This window comes from Orbicella franksi, chromosome 2, assembly GCF_964199315.1.
Source record: "Orbicella franksi chromosome 2, jaOrbFran1.1, whole genome shotgun sequence".
Classification (NCBI taxonomy): domain Eukaryota; kingdom Metazoa; phylum Cnidaria; class Anthozoa; order Scleractinia; family Merulinidae; genus Orbicella; species Orbicella franksi.
In genome coordinates this window covers 20,894,215-20,917,125 of record NC_138146.1, presented here as the reverse complement: position 1 = coordinate 20,917,125, position 22,911 = coordinate 20,894,215, and the positions used below count along the sequence as shown (strand labels likewise).

At 37.9% G+C, this 22,911-nt stretch overlaps 1 protein-coding gene across 1 annotated transcript; it reads right to left on the bottom strand.

Moving 5' to 3' along the window:
- Positions 1–1,304: 1,304 nt before the first annotated feature.
- Positions 1,305–22,339, bottom strand: LOC145478589 (uncharacterized). Its single transcript, XM_081456670.1, has 5 exons — positions 21,782–22,339; positions 12,904–13,077; positions 12,160–12,402; positions 3,236–3,469; positions 1,305–2,518 (listed from the first exon to the last, which is right to left on the bottom strand). Exons 1-5 carry the CDS (start codon positions 21,873–21,875, stop codon positions 2,226–2,228), a joined length of 1,038 nt encoding a protein of 345 aa, XP_081312796.1. The 5' UTR covers positions 21,876–22,339; the 3' UTR covers positions 1,305–2,225.
- Between the last annotated feature and the right edge of the window lie 572 nt (positions 22,340–22,911).

Below are 22,911 nucleotides of genomic sequence, written 5' to 3'. Positions count from 1 at the left end.
CGAATTGGAATACTTTCTTCGCTCCACAGTTGCCTCAAAACGATACATATTTACTCTTCCGCCGCTGACCCGCTCTTTTCTCGTGCAGAACAGATCATTTGAAGCGAGAACATGCGCGCGGACGCAGACACGCGAGAATAAAGCGCGCTTACTTCCAGTGTTCTTGCATTTTTTTTCTCTCTAAAAGCAAAAATAAATATGACCCATTCTAGGCTAGGTTGCGTGAAATATATATCTTGGCACAGATATCGTTAATTCAAGACCAACCTCGTCCCCGCGGTGCTTTTTCCTTGTGAAGGGTGGAAAACGCGCCCTGGGAAAGGAAACGAAGTTGCGCCCTGGAGTACGAGGTTAGTTCAAGACGAAGATTGTATGTTCAAAGCCAGACAGCATCAACAAAGGAGAGAAATTTGTATATCTCAAAATTTGCTACATAACATTTTAATTATGCAGCAATTTAGTTGTATAAGTAAGCTTTCTTTCATGTCGAACGTAACGTTTTAAGCTTAAATTTGAATACTTTACTAAATTTATTGTAATTAATAATTTAACGAGTAGCGATCTATTTAACTATTATAAAATTGCTTCTACAATACCGCGGCATGTTTGTAACTGTAATTTTAAACTTGTGATGTTTTCCGTAAATAAATTAGAGTGGAAAAAGATCTTTCTTTTCTTAGTGTCATTCCTTTCAAAAAACCATTCCAATATCGTGCCTGCAGCTTTACAATTAGCGCAAAAAACTACAGCCTCAATCGGCAGTTGAGAAATTCCTAAGTCATTTGGTCGTGATTTGTCCCGCATGCGTTGCTGTTACCAATTTTAAAAGGGGCCTTGCTCTCCGGAAAATTAGCTTTAGCTATGTGCTAAAAACAACAAGAATTGACAAGATGTGAACAAGTACAATAGTACGACTAGTAACAAAAGGTCGTAAAGTGTTTATGCTGTTATGATGGATTTGGAAAAAAAATTTAAATCACGAATTTTGACCACCCGATAATAGCAACTGTGTGCATCCATAAGTCTTGTTACTATAGCTCTCTGCACGCATTGCGTCCCTAAGATTCTAGATAGTCTATTCCCCTCTCCCTCCCGCTTAAAATATGCCCGTTCTTTTTCTGTATGCTAACAGTGAATAGGCCATTTTACAGTTGTGTTCTTAGTTACCTGGCCTTGATTGCTAGCGAGGCTGGAGGTGATCTTGCTTTGATACAAACCTCTCTGCTTTTCTCATGTAAATGCAACTAGTTAGCATAAGAACAACTTGATTTACACAACAAAAACAATGAGGTCTGGATCAAAACAAGGTCACCTCCAGCCTCGCTGCCATTCAAAGGCCAGGTCGCTGAACAGAAAACTGTAAAATGGTCTATTCTAAGGATTTCTCGATGTGGCAAGTAATTGCACTTACAGCAAAATTGGTCTGCTACACAAAGTACAGTTTGTACAAAGTAAGTTTAAGAGAATCACTGAGGCAAGTGGCGCGTTTAATTTCTACTGTTTGATATTCGCTTTCTGTATCTTGCGTTCATCAGTAAAAAGTTCATAATTGTAGTGGAATGTTCTTCCATGGATATAATTTCTGATTCCCCCAATGCACCCCACCTATCTTTTTCGTGACCAGGCCACTAAGTCCTCTGATTAACCAATAGACGGACACTTAATCGTCCTTCCGACTGGTATGGCTTACAACGCAAGGACACATCTTCATTTTGACATCTTTTCTTTCCAAGTTCTAAGTTTCGACGAAAGTGACACCATAATCCTGCCCAGCTCTCGAATCAAATGTAAACTACTCTCGATTGACGATAGCATTGATACTACGTTTCTTGTAGCTAGTTCTACGTATTTTGGTGGGAAAAACGTTTGTTGGCCTAAACTTGTAAGAGGTAACTCCACTTGGCTCTGACCCGCCGTTTTGTCGCATGTGGGACGTCACAGCTTGCTTGGCGGTATAACCGTCTTAAAAAGTGGATCGTAATACTAGTGGCCGTGTCCTTTCCATATCATGTAAGGCAATAATAGCGGTATCAGCTTACCTTGTTGTGCAAGGTAACAATAGCGGTATTGCCTTTTCCTGTCGTGTATGCTAACATCAGCGGTATCAGCTTCCTTGTTGCGTTAGCTTATTTATTAATTTTAGCAGTAGCCTGTCCTTGTCATAAGAGATAATACTACGGTATTGTTTCCTTGTCATGCAAGATAATCGACGTATCCTTTTGTCGTCATATAAGGTAGTAATAGCGGTATCCCTTCTTTGGGAAAAAGTCTCTTGGATGCGCCAAGTGCTTGGCCGAGTTGAGTTGGCAGTTAGGGTCCTTTATTGTGTTGGTATGTTTAGCCTGCCTAGAGTTCTTCGCTATAGATTTAAAGTTAATTGATTGACAGTTTTTATCTCTCAAACACAGCATTGCACATGTGATCTCGCTAGAAGTCCAGGTATCTTTTATCGCGTGATTTTTCAGAATCCAGTTTTCCTCTGCGTTGTTGAAATACGCTTGTCGACTGGAAGGCTCATCTAGGAAAACCAACAGACCAAAATTGATGGATTTTTCAGATTGTTTATAGGTAGAACGTAAGATGATAGTTTGAAAAGAACATTAGAATCGAGGGGTACTATACATGCATTAATTTAGCTGAATGTTACATGACTGAGCCTAATTACAGTTACATAATTATATAATTTTATGTTAAACAAAATTCTCGATTGTGATTGGTTCTCCGATAATATTTGTCACGTGATTGTCGTTCGATCATGTGAGTGTCCAATTGGATACCTATAATTGGACATTACAGCCATTCGCCCGTCAATTAAGTGCGCTTAATTGGCTTCCTTCTTAATGTTTCCCTGCAGTTTGTAAACTTTTGGAAATACTATTGACTTCTCGCTCGAAATAATTTCTTAAAGACTTCTTATTCTCGAACTTTGTTATTGACGGATATGATTATTAGCAATTGGACCTTGTGTCGTAAGAAATTAATCTTGCCCGTGTTTTTAAATCAGCCTCGAGCTGCGCGCTCCTCCGATTTTCAAATTACTCGCGCGATTACTCACTGAATTAGATACTCCACATGGTCCAACTACTATTGCTATTATTACCAATAAGATTCCAGGATTTGTTAACAGTATGTTAAACAACACCAAACGTTCACAGGTCGCATGTTTGTAGTTGCATCGATAACATATAGGGAAGGAGAACTCAGAAATATTTATTACATAATTGCAGCAGTTTACCTTTATTAGTGTCATTCCTGCTACTGGGCGATCTTGAGGAAGCTGTTGATTTCAATAGCACTTGACTAGACTTGGTTGGTGACATAAGAATCATACATGAAGAGCTTGACGTCATCGTTACCGTTGACGACGATGGTAGAGAGGACGAATACTTGGCATGCAATAGAGAAGATGGCACAGATGACGTCATTATAGGCGAAGATGACGTCAGAGCTAGTGAAGAAGACGTTTCTACTGTAGAATCGAAGACGGAGAAGCATAGTCAGTGATGGTGCCATGACACTTGATCTCGTATGATCTTTTATTTGGAAATCACGATACTAAAACTTAGAAATTAAAATGCTAACTTTTGAAAACAAATAATAAAGACATTTCAAACCATATAGTAATACTGGATACAAGGCCATGAAAACAAAAAGCACAAACCACTGGCACGATCAGCTTAAATTGTCAATAATTATTGCAAGTGATAATTTGCAGGGGAGTAGTCATTTCTTTACAAGCTACCACATAACTATACATTTCGTTACATTTAGGTCCAACAAGACAGCTGGCCTTCTTTTTCTGTCGGGGAAGTGCCAATGAGGCGTTCCTACACCTTTAGATATTTCTTCTAGGGAAATTTCAAGATGATTTGTGTTTTTAACGGCAACGCGCGCGAGATCTTCAGCCAGTGGTTCAGCTGTTCAGATTATTTTTTTTTGAACTGATAGTCATTTCAGCCTTGGACTTCACAGCTATATATCACCTCTGAGGATAAAAATGAGGGCGAACACCCAAATTAATTAAATAGAATTCCAACTAAATTTCCGTCAAACTAGCTACAATCATTAGCATTACAAAGAAGCTTTCTTGATCAGAATGTACTCTAGATCGACCTTTTTGGAATTGCCACAAGAGGGATCAGTTGGGACAGATGATTCCTCTTCTACCATGCAGTTCGTGATGTTGGTTTCCATAAACTAAACTGCAATAAGCAACATCGGACAGGGTCAGGGCGGAATTACGAGAACTGCGAAGGGAATGTCAGGTGAAAAAAGTTTTTGAGGTAATTATCTCTGATGGCCTGGAAAAACAATTATCACTTGCAAGTAAGCGGTTTGATTTTAGGAGAATGCTAACCCACACACTGTCGAAGCTCACTTTTTACCTGTAACACTGGATGATGGCGATGAGGTGGTAGTAGATTTTAGTGAAACTTGATTAAACTGGGTCGATGGTATTACAACTACTGATTCAATACTTGATGTAATAATTGGCGCCGATGAAGTAAGCACAAAAGATGACGTCTCTCTTGTTGAAGAGGACGTCAGAATCACTTTTGATGATAGATTTCGTGCTGATGACGACAATGACGTAATCATTGATAATGTCATGGTACTCGATGTCTTAACTCCTGATGATGATTCAGCTAAAATAAAAGAAAAAGAAAAAGAAAATGGAAATAAAAAATCACTTTCATCTTGCAATATGCTAGCTCGGCGTTTTATTATCTCTTCAGTAGCATAATTAAGGTGATTCCCTAGTAAAAGAAACCGCCATAGATTTCCGATGAAACTTGGTATGCTGTTGTTACAGGACAATGAGATATTAAAACGTAGTAAAAAGAGGGGGTCACCGTGCTTGATTTCACGCCACAATGCTGACAAATACGGTTATTTGGGTGACTTTTGGTAATCTCCGTGCACAACAATTAAGCTCGATTATTTTTCAATGCAGCGTGTTATATCACAGAGAGTTTGACTTTCTTTGATTGTTTATTTATCTACGTCCAGGAAAAATGTCTTCAAATACCCTGCATTTTTATCCTTTAAAGGAAACATAATTTGGACATGCGCTGTTGGACCCGTTATGTCTCCCTCTTTAGTATTTATTTCATTAGCCATAACAGTAGCCATAGATTTCTGCTAATTTTTTTCTCAGTTATTAAGGATATTGTTCTCGTTGAAATTATCAAATAAAAAGTGGGGGTCATCATGCTCGTTTAAGAGAAAAGGAGCATTTATCTCGCTATCGAGCTTAGTTTGAGGGGAATCTCTTACGTTTTGTACGCGCGCGCCCATGTGCGCGCGCTAATGAAACGAAAATCATGCGCAGTAGAGATGTGCAATGCAACACTAAGAAATCACTTTAATTCCCGGGCTAGATATAAAAATTAATAGCGATTGTGTCATTAACAACTGATGATAATTACATGTTGCTAGTCAGACTAGTTAAATGTATGAAAGGAGACAGCTGAGAAATATCGATGGAATAATTACCACGGCTACATTTACTAGTGACGTCATTCATGCTACCGAGCGATCTTAAGGTAGCTGTTGATTTGCACAGGGCTTGTTTAGACTTGCCAGGTGACATTCAAATTAACGACGAAGAGCTTGACTACACATGACGTCAGTGCGATTACTTGGTAGGTAGCTGTGGAGCAACTTCCAAAGATAACTTCATTTTCGTTCAGGATGACGTCAGGGTCAGTGATAAAGAACGTTGTGCTCATGCCGTAAAAAAATAGCATTTCCTTCAAGATCAGCTCTTTTGCTGTTTTTTTCCCTATTGGATACAAGCTTATCACAAGAGCTTAAATTAAAAAAAAACACATAATAAGTTGGATATATTCTACGGTCAGCCAGGTTTATTAAAACACACAAGATTGTACGGAAGAAAATGGAGTCCAGCACAAATTTAAAAAAAAAAAAAACTGAGGAGTCCCCCTACGGGGGCGAACCGCAATGCCCTTCCGAACCGAAGCTCGGAAATGTAGCCACTGTGCTACAAAGGGACTCCGTAAATTAGGTAGCAAATTTAACGGTACCTATAGGCGAATCTTTGCTGACGTCATTGTTTACATTTTTCCTCATTAACATACGCCTTTGCGCATAGAAGGCATCATGCTAGACCCGATTTTACTAAAAAAAAAAACTTAAAGAACTTGTGAAACTTAGTAAGTGGTGAAATTTTAGGCTCTTTGGGTGTAATATTCGAGGAGAAATTGGCTTTCAAAAACATCAAAATTTCTGTGTGGCAAAGGCGCTAATGAGCTAATACATTCTTTGTAAAATTTTGAGCTTTTAAACCCTCGTCGCACAAAAAGTATTCAAAACATCGCGCTCAAATTCCCTGGGACAGTTAATCGTGCTGTGCCCTTTCAATATTCAGTATTAATGTCTTTGTAGCTCCATCAGAAACTGTGTCGCTTATCGTAATGAGGCAAATATTGTAAACAAAGATTCTCCTATATGTACATAAAATGTAGTTTCTATTGACAGCCCTATCTTTCTTTTAAAAATGGCCGATTCAAAAAATCAAAAACCTTGCTTAAGTGACAGAGTCTTTTAAAATCCCTTATTAAATCTTTCCCAAACACAAAAAAAAAACAAAAAAATTTCCAACAAAATCCGCTCTTTCGCAGCTCTTCGTTTATTGGGTACAAGCTAATAGAGAGAGTTTCAATCAAAAAAGACATAACAAGATGGATATTTGTTATCGTCAGCCAAGTTTGATGTCATATTTTATACGATATTCTCACTCCTAACTTGCTCAAAAGCGAAACAAAAAGAACATTGGACAAAAAGAAATAAATGGAGTCCAGCACAAATATGAAAAAAAACTGAGGAGTCCCCCTACGGGGGCTGAACGCCATGCCCTTCCGAACCGAAGCTCGGAAATGTAGCCACTGTGCTACAGGGGTACTCCGTGAATTGGGTAGCAAATTTAACGGTACCTATATGCACATAAAATGTAGTTTCTATTGACAGCCCTATCTTTCTTTGCAAAACGTTTAGTTCAAAAAATGAAAGTCCTTGGTTAAGTTATAGAGTCTTTTTAAAATCCCTTATTAAATCTTTCGCAGGCAAAAATAAAAAATATCCATCAAGATCCGTTCTTTTGCAGGTCTTCGTTTATTGGATACAAGCTAATAAAGAGAGTTTAAATCGAAAAAGACATAACAAGATGGATATATCTTATATTCACCCAAGTTTGATGTCATATTTTATAAGGTCTTTTGGCTCATAACTTGGTCAAAAGGGAAACAAACAGAAGATTGGACGAAAAAGAAATAAATGGAGTCCAGCACAAATATGAAAAAAAAACTGAGGAGTCCCCCTACGGGGGCTGAACGCCATGCCCTTCCGAACCGAAGCTCGGAAATGTAGCCACTGTGCTACAGGGGGGCTCCGTGAATTGGGTAGCAAATTTAACGGTACCTATATGCACATAAAATGTAGTTTCTATTGACAGCCCTATCTTTCTTTGCAAAATGTTTAGTTCAGAAAATGAAAATCCTTGGTTAAGTTTTGATGTCATATTTTAAAAGGTCTTTTGACTCATAACTTGGTCAAAAGGGAAACAAACAGAAGATTGGACGAAAAAGAAATAAATGGAGTCCAGCACAAATATGAAAAAAAAACTGAGGAGTCCCCCTGCGGGGGCTGAACGCCATGCCCTTCCAAACCGAAGCTCGGAAATGTAGCCACTGTGCTACAGGGGAACTCCGTGAATTGGGTAGCAAATTTAACGGTACCTATATGCACGGAAAATGTAGCTTCTATTGACAGTCCTATCTTTCTTTGCAAAATGTTTAGTTCAAAAAATGAAAGTCATTGGTTAAGTTATAGAGTCTTTTTAAAATCCCTTATTAAATCTTTCTCAGGCAAAAACAAAACATTTCCATCAAGATCCGTTCTTTTGCAGGTCTTCGTTTATTGGATACAAGCCAATAAAGAGAGTTTAAATCAAAAAAGACGTAACAAGATGGATATATTTTATCGTCAGCCAAGTTTGATGTCATATTTTATAAGGTCTTTTGACTCCTAACTTCCTGAAAAGGGAAACAAAAAGAAGATTGGACGAAAAAGAAATAAATGGAGTCCAGCACAAATATGAAAAAAAACTGAGGAGTCCCCCTACGGGGGCTGAACGCCATGCCCTTCCGAACCGAAGCTCGGAAATGTAGCTACTGTGCTACAGGGGGACTCCGTGAATTGGGTAGCAAATTTAACGGTACCTATATGCACGGAAAATGTAGCTTCTATTGACAGTCCTATCTTTCTTTGCAAAATGTTTAGTTCAAAAAATGAAAGTCATTGGTTAAGTTATAGAGTCTTTTTAAAATCCCTTATTAAATCTTTCTCAGGCAAAAACAAAACATTTCCATCAAGATCCGTTCTTTTGCAGGTCTTCGTTTATTGGATACAAGCTAATAAAGAGAGTTTAAATCAAAAAAGACGTAACAAGATGGATATATTTTATCGTCAGCCAAGTTTGATGTCATATTTTATAAGGTCTTTTGACTCCTAACTTCCTGAAAAGGGAAACAAAAAGAAGATTGGACGAAAAAGAAATAAATGGAGTCCAGCACAAATATGAAAAAAAACTGAGGAGTCCCCCTACGGGGGCTGAACGCCATGCCCTTCCGAACCGAAGCTCGGAAATGTAGCCACTGTGCTACAGGGGGACTCCGTGAATTGGGTAGCAAATTTAACGGTACCTATATGCACATAAAATGTAGTTTCTATTGACAGCCCTATCTTTCTTTCCAAAATGTGCAACTAAAAAAATCAAACACCTTGCTTAAGTTATAGAGTCTTTTTAAAATCCCTTATTAAATCTTTCTCAGGCAAAAATAAAAAATGTCCATAAAGATCCGTTTTTTTGCAGGTCTTCGTTTATTGGATACAAGCTAATAAAGAGAGTTTAAATCGAAAAAGACATAACAAGATGGATATATTTTATCGTCAGCCAAGTTTGATGTCATATTTTATAAGGTCTTTTGACTCCTAACTTCCTGAAAAGGGAAACAAAAAGAAGATTGGGCAAAAAGAAATAAATGGAGTCCAGCACAAATATGAAAAAAAATCTTAGGAGTTCCCTTGCGGTGGCTGAACGCCATGCCCTTCCGAAGGGAAGCTCGGAAATGTAGCCACTGTGCTACAGGGGAACTCCGTGAATTGGGTAGCAAATTTAACGGTACGTATCTGCACATATAATGTAGTTTCTATTGACAGCCCTAGTTTTCTTTGCAAAATGTGCAATTAAAGAATCAAAGACCTTGCTTAAGTTATAGAGTCTTTTTAAAATCCCTTATTAAATCTTTCCCAGGCCAAAAAAACAAATTTCCATCAAGATACGTTCTTTTGCAACTCTTCGTTTATTGGATACAAGGTAATAAAGAGAATTTAAATCAAAAAAGACATAACAAGATGGATATATTTTATCGTCAGCCAAGTTTGATGTTATATTTTATAAGGTCCTTTGACTCATAACTTAGTCAACAGGGAAAAAAACAGAAGATTAGACGAAAAAGAAATAAATGGAGTCCAGCACAAATATGAAAAAAAAACTGAGGAGTCCCCCAACGGGGGCTGAACACCATGCCCTTCCGAACCGAAGCTCGGAAATGTAGCCACTGTGCTACAGGGGGACTCCGTGAATTGGGTAGCAAATTTAACGGTACCTATATGCACATAAAATGTAGTTTCTATTGACAGTCCTATCTTTCTTTGCCAAATGTGCAATTAAAAAAATCAAACACCTTGCTTAAGTTATAGAGTCTTTTTAAAATCCCTTATTAAATCTTTCCCAGGGAAAAAAATAATTTTGCCTTCAAGATTCCTTTTTTGCTGTTTCTCGCCTATTGGATACAAGCTAATAAAGAAAGCTTAAATGAAAAGATATATAATAAGTTGGATATGTTTTACGGTCAGCCGGTTTATGTCCTTCCTTAACAGGTCTTTTCATCCCTAACCTTGTTGAAAATAAAACACACAAGATTATACGGAGAAAAATGGAGTCTAGCACAAATTTAAGAAAACACTGAGGAGTCCTCCTGCGGGGTCTGAACGCCTTCGAAACCGAGCCTCGGAAATGTAACTACTGGGCTACAGGGTGACTTCTCGAATTGGAAAATGTGCGATAACTTTTGAATTTTCTTTCATCTTTTTTGTAATACATTTTCCAAATCAAGATGAGGCTGTCAATAAAAACCACATGTCATGTGCATGTAGGTACCGTTAAATTTGCTACATCATTGATGGAGTCCCCCTTGTATGACTGTGGTTACATATCCGAGTTTCGGTTCGGAAGGGCATGGTGTTTAGCACCCGCATGGGGACTCTGTTTTGTTATGTTTGTGTTGGACTCCATTTATCTTTTACAATCTTCTTTTTGTTTTTTGGTTGAATCAACTTATGGGTTAAAAGAAGTTTTAACAAAGGACTTAAAACCAGGCTTATCGCATAATTTACCCCTCCTTTTATGTCTGTTTTCATTTAAGCTGTGTTTATTAACTTGTATCCAATAGGCATCTCAAATGTAAAAAGCCATGGCTACCGCTAGATGGGTATTTTTGCGGTCAGTCAGGTTTGATGTCCTTTCTTAAAAGGTCTTTTCACCCCTAACTCGCTTCCAAAGGGAAAATAGAAGATTGTACGAAAAAGCATTAATGGAGTCCAACACAAATATAGATAAAAAAAAACGAGTCGCATAGGGTTCGGCCGGGGGCCGAACCTCATGCGCGCAGCGCGTTTATTTTTGCGAACACGAGCAGTGACCAACTTTGTTTTGCGAGCAGCGAAAATAACTAAGTAATCTAGCGAACAGTTCCAAAACAGGAAAATAGGCGCAAAGCTAGCCAACATTTTAAGATCTTGTCGCGGTTCGATCAGCCCCATCAGCTTACAGCCAATTATGCCTCGTTTGATGTAGCTTTACGTTAGTCAGTGGATGGACGCTCAATAGATCAAGGAGATTTAAATCTTTCTAACCACACCACGAGAAGAAGCTAAAAGCTACCAGACTTTAGAATCCGAACATGCGGGCAGTTAAAAAAATTTGCGAGCACGAGCAAGGGAGCACTCATTTTATTTTCGCGAGCAATTCGAGCAAAGGCTAATTATGTGCTGAATATTTTCCTATTAGACCAGTACTCATTTCCTGAATGTGATAAGAATGCAATTTCCAGAGTTCTATTCTAGTGAATTATTCACGCGCTGTAATTACAATGCGTGACCCTCCTGGCACGGAAAAAGAGAGGTGAAATCAACAACTCTTGATCAATTGATCTATTTTGGGCGTAACTGAACAGCCCGTCTTATAAGCGACATGGAGAGCAGGGCATATTCGTTCCTTTCCGTTGGCGGCTATTGCGGTTCCGATACGAAAGTACACTGTCGCATTCTGTAGAAATGGTTCCTCTGCTTAGCTGTAATCGAGGTATTTCAAGACCTACCTTAGTCGAATTGAAGATTTTTTGAAAAGGCTTCGCTGCTATCCCTCATAAAATGCTTTCTCGCTTTGTAATGCGGTAATGGTATCATGTTAAGAATTTTTGGAGCATAAAGATGGCGCGGTCACACTGGTCACACCGGCTTCACATTACATGGTATACTTCATTACGAGCTTCGCATTACATGGTATAGCCATGACAACCATCTTATTTCGAGTTTCATGTCTATTGAAAATTAGGAACTGCGTGCCTATAATTAACTGGAAGTTAAAATCTCGCCGTTCCAAGTTCCTTAAAGCTGAATTAATAAATTTATCCATCGTTCAGTATTTAATAAATTGGAATTTAGATATTTCTTTCTTGCAATTGGCGTGACCTAGGTCAAAGGAGCTCATTCACAGAATTTTGAGTTGTTTTGGCCACCTAGAAAATTACCTTGAAATTGAAGGAAACCTGAAAATAATAGTTAACTTAGATAGCAAAAAACCAAAGAGATAAAAATAAACCATAAAGGAACTACGATGGTTAAGGATGGAGAAGATTGACTCGGATAACAAACCACGAACTTGAAAACTTTAGGCTAAACTTTTCAAGATGCGCAACCCGTGACGTGGCTCTTTTAACGCCAGTAAATAGGTCCGATATAGGAGATTGGAGGAGACTGTTAGTCCAGCAATTATCATGATCACAGATCACTGACCTGTAAAACGAGAGATCTGTACTGATGTGGCGGTTCTTTTCAGTGAAACTTGATTAAATTGGGTTGACGGCATCACGACCACAGGTTCAGAGCTTAACGTCATCATTCGCGCCGATGACGCAAACACAAAAGACGACGTCTTTCTTGGCGAAGACGATGTCAGAATCTGTACTGACGAAAATGGTGCTGACGACGACAGTAACGTAATGATTGATGATGTCTTCACTCCTGGTGATGATTGAGCTAAAAAAATAATGATAAAAGAAGAAATAAAGAACCACTTTTGTCCTTCAAAATGTTAACTCGATGTTTTTTCTGTGTCGATTGTGCTAAAATATAAAATTAAAAGGACAGAAATTAAAACTACTTTTTCATCCTGTGTTTGGTTACGTTGTGGTAGTTACCTTCTCAGTAGTATGATCACGTCTGGCAAACTTATGTCTTTTTTTCTTAGAATGAACATACTAGTTATACAACACTTTCGAGTGGCATACCGTGGAATATCCCAAGAGCCACACTTGAATTTTCTCGGTAGATACGTCCTCGAAGAGAAATACAGCAATTGTAGCCTTTATCTTGCTATAGAGGTTTTGCACGGCAGGATGGTGCATGGCACGAACAATAGATTCTTTTTCCTATGGGAAAAAAATGTTCTTTCTAATGCAAAACATTTTCATTGTTCCTACCATGCAACATGGCTGCCGTGCAAAACCTCTATTTGAGGCTGTTCAAAAATCAGATTACCTTGAGAGCTGTAAGCAGATGGACTACAAGACGTTGTGCTGCACATTTCGGTCTGTGTTGTCACATGTCCGTGCGGACATTTCTGCCCGGGTCTAAGTTTCTTTGTACATCCCTCACGTGATCTCTGACCAGTTCCACACGTGACTGCACAAGCTCCCCACTCTCCCCACTCTCCTAAAAAAACATTGAATGACACTGATAACTCATTCAATTTAGTTAACAGGTTCATGCTTAGTGCGCGTCTGTCGTGTTATGATACACGCGAGAATTCGAAGATTACCAGAGAAGCGTAAGAGTTGGTCGAGACGCTGCCGATAGCAACTCTAGCGTTTACTAAGTTCTAGTTACACGCGCGCGATATCGATTTAGATCGCGCGGTTTTACTTTTTAGTAATAGTAATTGGACCGAGTGGAGTACAATTCAGGGAGTAATCGCGCGAGTGATTTCAAAATCAGACGAGCGCAAAACGCGAGGCCGATTTGAAAATATGAGCGCGATTACTCCCTGAATTGTACGACACGAGGTCCGATTACTAATTAATTGTATCTATAACAAATTTCGGAATTAAAAATGTCTTTTGGGAAGTTCTTTTGAGCGAAAACGTCTGTAGCGCTTTTCATAAGTTTTAAAAACTGTAGGAAACATTGCGAAGGAAGCCATTAAAGCGCGCGCAATTGACGTGAAAATCACGTGAGTATCCAGTTTCAAAAAGTTCAAATTGGATACCTGTATTTGGACGCCCATGTGATCGCGCGCCGTTTACGTGACAAATAGGCGCGCATGATCGAGAATTTTGTTATAGATACGATTAATAATGGTAATAGGACTGAGTGGAGTCCAATTCGGTCTGTAATCATACGAGTAATTAACAAAATAGGACGACCGCGAAGCGGGAGTCCGATTTGTTAATCACGAGTATGATTACAGACTGAATTGGAGGACACGATGTCTTGTTACCAATTACTCAAAACTATGACAAAATTCGAGAAACGAAGAAACCATCGATTGAGCGCTGAACGATTAAACGTCGTTATGAATGCTGAAAAACACAGCAGTTTACTCAACAAAGTGCACTGCAACAGCGCGCGCAAAATGACGCGTACTGTCCATTTACAAGCATGACGCGTACACTGTCCAATTAATGCTCAAATCGGGCTGCTGATAGCCAATCACGTTCGAGAATTTTGTTATAGTTTTGATTAATGTTGTAATTATCTTTCTATTACATGGCTAATCCCACGATTGGGTAAGATAAAAAATTCAACAAATCCTGCGCTGTGATTGGCTACATGCAAAATGGGGCGAAGGCTTTCCTTAGCTCCCTCGACAACTTCTAGGCAACTTCAAGTTCTGATTAACTTTTTTCACTTTGAGCAACTTTTTTCTGCTAGGAAAATTTTTGCCTTCTGAACAACCTTTAACTATTCTGAGAAATTGGAGGAGCTTTTAGGATTTATTCTGTTCTTACCATACATTTTATGACGACTTCCGAAGTTTCTCTGAATGTTTCCCGAAGGCCATACAAACTCAGTTTCTGATCGAACATTTTCTAATTAACAAAGGTTGCCAGAGATTTCCGAGGGAGAACTGAACACCTTTTGATTTAATATCGACAACTTCTAGCTCATTTAGGTGTAGCATGAGATTATTACAAACTCATAAACAAACCTGTAATCAGCGATGTCTTTCCAAATGGGATACAGTATCTTTTACGCTGCACACAGTGCAAAAAATTATAAGCCTTTCTTGGCCCGCTCGGGTTTAGCCGCTGTTTCCCGCCACAAATAGATTATTACAAACTCATAAACAAACCTGTAATCAGCGATGTCTTTCCAAACGGGATACAGTATCTTTTACGCTGCACACAATGCAAAGAATCATAAGCCTTTCTTGGCCCGCTCGGGTTTAGCCGCTGTTTCCCGCCACAAATAGTGTTCCCTAAGCCTTATAATAATTCCTTTTTCACAACAACTGCAAAAATTCTCGCGCTCTCATTGGCTAATTTTCACTGTCAATAAGCGGACAGACACGTGAATTTATAATTTATGCGATGTTGACGTAAAGAGCGAGAGCGGACAATTTGACATTTTGTTATTGTGAAAAACAAATTGACCAAGTTTGTTCGGTCGAGATGGCAGGATATTGCTCTTGTCCTGTCTTTTTTGTTTTCTTTTTGCGTGATTATAGGACCTTGCCTTCGTCTCGGTAAACACGCAAATACGGTCTTGGCCAAAATCCAGCCATCTTGACCTCATACTTGGTAAATAACCCATATATAGATAGTAATTTACCTCTATTGTATTTGCTTATGTGAAAGCCACATTTTTCAGAACTTAAAATGCAAATCAATTGTAAACTAAATTACTCGCCGTGAATAATCGTAAGCACTCAAAATCACAAGTAAATGGAACCACAAGAATTTTTTTTGTCCCATCGAGATTCGTTTAGTTATTAGCTCACTCAGTAGCTGATGTTTATTACGTGGTTATTGCTCTCTCATAGGTCACATATATTATGTACATTAAGAATTGCCTACAGTTGCTAGAGCTAGCTCGACAAGTAGTAACATAAAGTGTTCAGCCAAATAAGAGAGCATTAAGCTAAACGTTGTCAATCAGTTCTAGCAGATTGTCAGTATGACTCGTGTGGCTTTTAGGAATGGTCTTTTAGAAATGACATTGATGGCTTCCGGTCAACAACTCGTGATTTAAAGGAGGCAAAACATAAAATCGAGGTTCTAAGCTAAACAAAAGGGACTTTTAGAGGCGCAATTTTCTTGCGGTATCAGTTTGTTTTAACCTCGAATTACTTTTAGAAATATCATTAAAAGAATTCTTTATCTTAGAAATAGAATTGACCAAGACACGCTCTTTATCGGCCTCTCCATTTTGCAATGATTATTTTAACGAAAAGAGAAGTCAAAAATTTCTTGGATATTTGATATTTTAAAAAATTACAAGCGTAAAAAGTGTCAAAATAATCGCCAAGCCATTGCCACCTACGTAATATCCGGATGCTTCATTCTAAAAGAATTGTCGGAGATGGTAAAGTACACGAGTATTGATTCTCAAGCTATATAGTAATCTCTCTCTAAAGAGAGAGAGAATGTACCCTTGGTAGTCATCGTTAAACAATTCTAATATTTTTGTCATAAAATCTTATCTCAAGGACAGCCGATAAATTTTTATTGTCTCACTTGAAGAAGTGTGGCACGGGAGAGAGGTTGGCTCATCGTAGTGACAATCCCTTGACAATAGCGTCATTTTGCATGCATGCACTTTATTACATTTTATGTTTTTAGATTATTTGCGTTTTATAGATAGAATTTGACATGATGGTTCTTATTTCTGCGTCCTATACCAAAACTGGGTGTTAATGTTTCATCTAATTGGCGCTGCTCAAAGATGATCTGTGAAATATATTAAGGCAGAAGATTTAATATATTAAATTTGTCTGGCCAGACCGGCCTATTAACCTCCCATCAGCGTTTTATATTGAGACCAAAAGATCCCAATTTAAATGATAAAAGAGGATTGCATTTAACGTTGCGAGTACTCCATCTGTCCACCATAGTCTTATGATTTTAAGGCTACAATAATTAAAATAGGTGAACTTTTTTTTCCCTAAAATTGCTTTTGCACCTAAGAAATACATGGTCAAATGGGCGGCATACATCATATGTCTCTATTTTTTAGTAAAAGTGTTTTTCCTTTCAAGACAACTTAATTGCTGACAGTAAAGTTAGTGAATAATACGGTTTTTTAATAACACTGTTTGTGCAAAGAAAAACAACAGCAAAGCAAAGATAAGGTATAATGTGTAAGGTATACTGTAAGAGCTCCATAAAATCACTTTGCAAATCAACTAGGCAGTTTTGGTTCTTTGCATATTAAATCCACCGGCATATAATACCATTACACGTTGAACGTTACCAAGTCACTATCAGTCAAAATTGCGTTCCGGCTTTCTTCAATCGTGTTTTCCGTTTTTTTTTTTTTCGCCGCAAAAACGGAAGGTAGTAGAACTCGGGATCACGGTCACGTTATACATCACGTTATAGATCGCGTTATAGATCACTTTATAGATCATGTTATGGGTCTAATGAAATATCTAACACCATTGATTAATTTTTTCTTCACATTCCCCATGTATTTGTCGCAGCAATTTTGCTTTATCAATGTCACAATTCGAATCAACTAAGATTTAATTTAAGGCTATATTCTGTACTGAAAACCTGACAATTCGAAATTTAGCTCATGAAGTTCGACTGCGCAAAAGAAGAAAACGTTTGGTTCATGCAGCGGTCATGTATGGCGTTCTTGTTGTCGGCAACGTCAAAAGAATATGATTAAAAAGTTTCAAAAATAGGATAGCTTAGTAATTGCCCTCTTAAAGGAAAAATCAGCCAACATTTGAAGGATACCTGCTTTCTTGTCTGCTACTGAGATGCAGATGTATAACCAGAGTAAAAGTAATTCCAACAACAGTCGAGAAACCTTCGCGTTCAACATGGGTCCCTCCATACCTGCTTTTGACTAAATATGAATTCTTGTCATAATTGCAAGCGATCTCCTCTCTGATTATTGCCTTGTATTGACTCTTAAAGGAAGGAAACTGATTGGCGAACATTTACAAATTGGCTCTCCCCCACCAATCAATGCTTCGAAGACAAATTAAGTCGAAAGCCATTTTTTTTAATTTCTGAAGAAAAAACGCCCCTGTCAATAACCATTAGTAGAGGGTTGGTAGAAAAAGGCATCAAGTAACAAGACGTGGATGAATTATTTAGGAAACAACGCAAAAGTTTCTGTGGTTTTTCGTCGACATCTCACGCAATCGTTTATTTTTTCATGTCAGCGGTATACTAATTCGTCCAAAGTTTCAAAGCATTAGAGGTTGAGCAATTTACCTACATTGAATAATGAGATTGGATCAGTAGAACACCCCAAAGTGATCAGAAGAAACTGTCCGAGAAACAATTTGTTAAACTAAATTTTGAAAACACAATCTTCATACATAATTCAATGTCTTCATAGGCTGGCCTTAATTCTTTATTTTCTGGTATATCCATTAAAACCGCGTTCCAATTTTCCAGCATATGGAAACAATGAAATCACTATCGTGGGTAGCTCCTTTTCTCACTAATGTAATTGGGCTAATCTATATCCGCCTTCCGTAACGAAATAAAACTTCGCTCGTCTTACATGTATATCTCCAAGAGACTAACAAAAATAACCCACCCTGAAGCTATATTTTAGCGCCCCAGTTTCTTTCTTATATCCAGAAATAAACTTTGTTTGTTACTGTGAGTAAGTAGCTGATGTATACAGTAAAAAGCCGCTTATAAGAACCTAGGTTATTTCAAGTTAGCCTCCATAGGTTCTTATATAAATGGTGTTTACTCTGAAATTAGGCTACCTAGGTTCTCAAACAGGCTCTTAATTTATTTTTAACTTGTACTCATGGGTGTGGTCTTTATACTGAATCATTCACAGTACAGTATTGTGGTCCTATACCACTGCCAGTGTTCTGGCTAGTTTTTGATACCTTTTTTTGTACTGCATGTGATTTACTGTATTATATTTGAAAAACACTCTACATTTTGAAAACAAGAACACGGTATTGAGATTAATTTATCATAGAATGGTTGTTATGTGAAAGGTGCTTAACTGGGAAACTTTAGCCTAACAGGTTCTTGAAGGAACTAAGTCACGGTATTTTGAGTTATTTTGGCCACATACAAAATTACCTTTAAATGGCAAGAAACCTGAAAATAACAGTTTAATAATATAGAAAAACACCAAAGAGATAATGATAGACCATAAAGGAACAAGGATGGTTGAGGATGGAGAAGATTGACACGGATTACAAACGACAAATTTGAAAACTTGAGGCTAAACTTTTCAATATGCACAAACCGTGACCGAGCTCCTTTTAAGTTTTAGGTTCTTATACGCAGGTTTTTACTGTAATCCAAAAATCCTACGTACAGAGGCATTATGCCATTGAATTAATTAGGAAAACCAAAATAGGACCTACTGTCCTGGCCTACCCTGCATGTCCGCTGAAAGGGAACACGCCAGCCGAGTTTATTATAAATAACGTTGAATTGATATAATAAAAATCCCTCTCCCGTAAGGTAATAACTGATTTTAAAGAAAGCGGCGTTTTCCGAATTTTTTTACTTTACATACTCGACGCATTGTTGGATGTGAATAAAATCTATCTTGTATGGGTCGAAATCTACTTATCCTTGAATATCGTTCTTCCTCTTATCTACTGTCAAAGGACATTCTATTTTTCAATATTGTAACTGGGCGCTATCGTATACGTAAGACTGGGTAACACGCATTAGAATATTACACTGGACAGTTAAATGGATAGAAACAAAAATGCAAGATCAGTTGACGATAAGAACGTGGTAATAAAACGGCCATTAACCGTTTCCGATCGGTCGTAACTCCGTCTCGATGAAAGCTAACATGGTGCACGTACGCTTTGGTAGAGAAACTGCCAAAGAATGTTCGCCTTACATAACAGGCACACAAAGGCTGGCTCTTGTATTTCCACGCTCCAAACTTCAAAGCATATAAATCAAGCTTCTGGCGAAAATGAGTAAATTGCAAATATTACTATCCACTTATTAACTCGCTTTGATGCCTCCGGTAGAGCACACACTTAACTTGAATTAACAGAACTTAACTTAAAAATAAATTGTTTTCCTCAAAACTGCGGCCAAGCTTTCTTTCCATCGATTACCACACATTATTGCTAATGTAACTTCTGACAGCATATCCGGACAATTATATAAGTCTTGTAAGGAGAGACTAAGCATTGCTGAGACAAAAAAAAATCAAATTTGATGGAAGCGCGTAAAAATTGACTGAAACAAAAAGAGAACTTTGAGCTGTCGTCAGCTCTCTTCGCCTCTTGTTTTCGTTTGATCAAGCTTTACCGCCTGTATTGTGTTCATAACTGATAAAAAGATCTAAAACAGAAACCTTAGGGTCTTTTCATCGCATATACAGTGGCACCGTGCTGAACCGAAATTAATTGCATCTCGCTTAGTGTCATTTTCTTTCAAGAAGACAGGAACTTAGTCTCGCTATATAACAAACAGCCTTAAGCTAATGGTAACAGATTCAGATTGAGAGGAAGATAAATATCTTAACTTGCATATTAATTCAAGTTAAAAGGACACGAAAAGGATGTTTGTTTTTTCTCTCCCTTTTCAACAGAAAGTGGAACACAGGCAGCGTTTGAACAAAACATTCATCAGCAAAGTCACGATCTTGGTTGTTTTTTTTTTTCACTTATATATACTGACTGAAACAACAAAAAAAAGATATTCAACATTTAAGATACAGAATTTCACTGAGAATGCCTACCTTCACATTTCACGTCTAAAGCTATCGTAAAAAAGAAAACGCAGACAAAAAAGAATGTGGTGTGTCCTTGAGCATCCCTCAGGCCTGTTGTTAGACGCATCGCCGATCATTCGATAGGACTGAAATGTCAAAACCGAGCTTCCAATGTTGACTCTGGCTTTTCATTAATTCATTCAACAAACCAGGAAGAAAGTCGTCTGTAAGGCGGAGTTGCTAATCATCGGCTAATGATATCACTCACGTATTTCGTCAATGACTTAAACAATTTGGGCTATATAGGATTTCCTCCAATTAAAACGTTGCTATTTTTCTCAGAAAATATTCTGATCAATATCCTGCAAAAAAGCACTGTGAATTCACTAAATATTCAAGTATAAGACGACGGGAAAGACAAGCTCGATTTTTGAGTTTGAGCGGAAAATTTTCTCTCGGGATGAAAACTGATTGCTACGTACTAGCCTGCTTTTGTATCGGAACAGATCTGTCGTATTCAATTTAGCCGGATGCAGAGGAAGACCTATTCATAAAGCGAATTTATCATCTTAACTAAAACACCAATGCGAGAAAATTAGCAATCCTACACTTTTTTAACGCAATTTCTGCAATGCATAGAAGATTCCACGGTCAACTGAAGCTGAAGTACGAGACAAAACCAGGGGGAATCGATGCTATAAATATAACAATAAGATCTAATATTTCCTTGAAAATAGAGGTTTTGAAATAAAGCAAAGTAAACTGAAGATAGCTACAATAGATACCTGCTTTTAACAAGACAACACTGTTGTTTGCTCATAATTAAAATCATGAAATCGCGAGGGATGTAGACTTTGATAGGATGTAGTACCGTTCAAAATATCCGTCATTTGCCTTCAGGGGCAGGTCAGAAAGACCTCAAGAAACGTCGTTATTATTTATTTCAATCACTTTAGAGAAAATTGAAAACAATTTCTATGGTGTGTCAGTATGATACGACAAACCCTACACATAATGTTTCTATTGTTTTCTTTCAGGGGGAGACTCTCATGTTAATGGAGCGGGGATACTCCTCGAAACATTTGAATTAAGCCAGTTAGGGAGGCCAATACAGGCGTGGCTAAAGCTGAGTCAAATATTTCGAAACTTTCATCTTTCTCGAGCACACCAGTTAGATTTTCTGTTGAATTGATTGCGGTGATAAGCTGATCAAAGTTGAAAGGGATCGTCACTCGGTCAAAATCCGATCACGGTGTTTTTGTTATATTTATATATAATGGAAATTCTCAATCTTACAATTTACGCTGTCTCGCGCTAGTACTGAATACGGAGCTTGGCCACTCGAGTGATTGGCCGGGGATTTCGTATGACTGTATAACTTTGCACGATGCAAATGCGATGTATTTGAAAGCTGACCAGAAAAAAAATGTCATATTTTCAAACTGAAATAGATCAAATACGGCCTTAAATCTACACCTAACAGTCTATAATCTTAAATGTTTAACCTTTACCTTACCTTTACCTTTCTTGTGTTTTCCTTTATACATGGACAGGGAGCTCGGAAAGAAGAAAAAGAAAAACACTTGTAGCAGCATCCACAGTGATCTCATTAGCGCCAAATTTGAAGTTACTGCAAAAAATATTGAAGTCAAGTTATCAAATCAATTTCTGCAGTCGTCATCCCACTGAAAGTAGTGGAATATGCATAAGAATCAAATCTAATAACGATTGCTATCCGAGACAAACAGTGGGACTCTATTGATGTTTGCAATCAGGCGCAATTAGACAAATCACTGGTGCGTATTTTTATTTGTGGCCATCTGCCAAACGCGGTCTAACTAACAAACATTGAAGGCCAGATTTGGGAGAGAAAAGCTTTTACTTTGATTTATTTGGAGAAAAGAAAGGTTCATGACAACTATAGCAGTCTTGAATGAAAATATAGCAAGTACTTAGTTGTTACTACGGCTGTACGATAGGTATCAATTATAACCGCCCTCAGTGATTGCCGTTTAGAATATTAAAACTGATAGCCACCGTCTCTTTATAAACATTTTTATCCAATTATCTACCAAACTAAGGTACAGCATTTAAAGCGCACCATCGGAGTTTTCATCAGGCAATTAAAGAGCACTTTAAGGTTATTTTACTTACCGCTAAATTCAGTAATAAAAATAAAAGTCAGATCGAGAATACGGGACATAGCCTAGAACCTAATTCATACGAGCATTCAAGGTCAATATGTAAGCATTATTTTCATTGGAGCATTGACACTATTTGTTTATACTTAATTTCCAACGGATTTTGTTGGAAGGCAAGTTTGAACAGCGTAAATCACGCTTGAATTGCTAAAAAAAAGTTTTGATCTCACTACGTGATAGACAAAATAAAACCCAGACACCTTATTGTAGTGAGAGTTAGCTAAGGTGTGACAGCTATCACACGGACAGGATTTGAATAAAGGAATCTCTATTCATTCACAAAAGTGACAAATAGGACCCAGGATTTTAGCCAAAATTTTCCTCAGTGTTTGATGCGAAGACACATGTGGTGTCTTTAATTGCTCTCAAATTAACATTCCCTGCAAGAATCTTGGAGGTGACCTATAAACATTTGTATATTTTTAGCTTGGTTGGCAGACCACTG

Coding starts and splice junctions, on each gene's coding strand:
- LOC145478589 (XM_081456670.1), bottom strand. CDS start 21,875: ATGAGATCACTGTGGATGCTGCTACAAGTGTTTTTCTTTTTCTTCTTT. Junction 12,403..12,903: donor ATCTGCTTACAGCTCTCAAG/GTAATCTGATTT, acceptor TTATTTTTTTAG/CTCAATCATCACCAGGAGTG. Junction 2,519..3,235: donor CAGGAATGACACTAATAAAG/GTAAACTGCTGC, acceptor TGGTTTTCCTAG/ATGAGCCTTCCAGTCGACAA.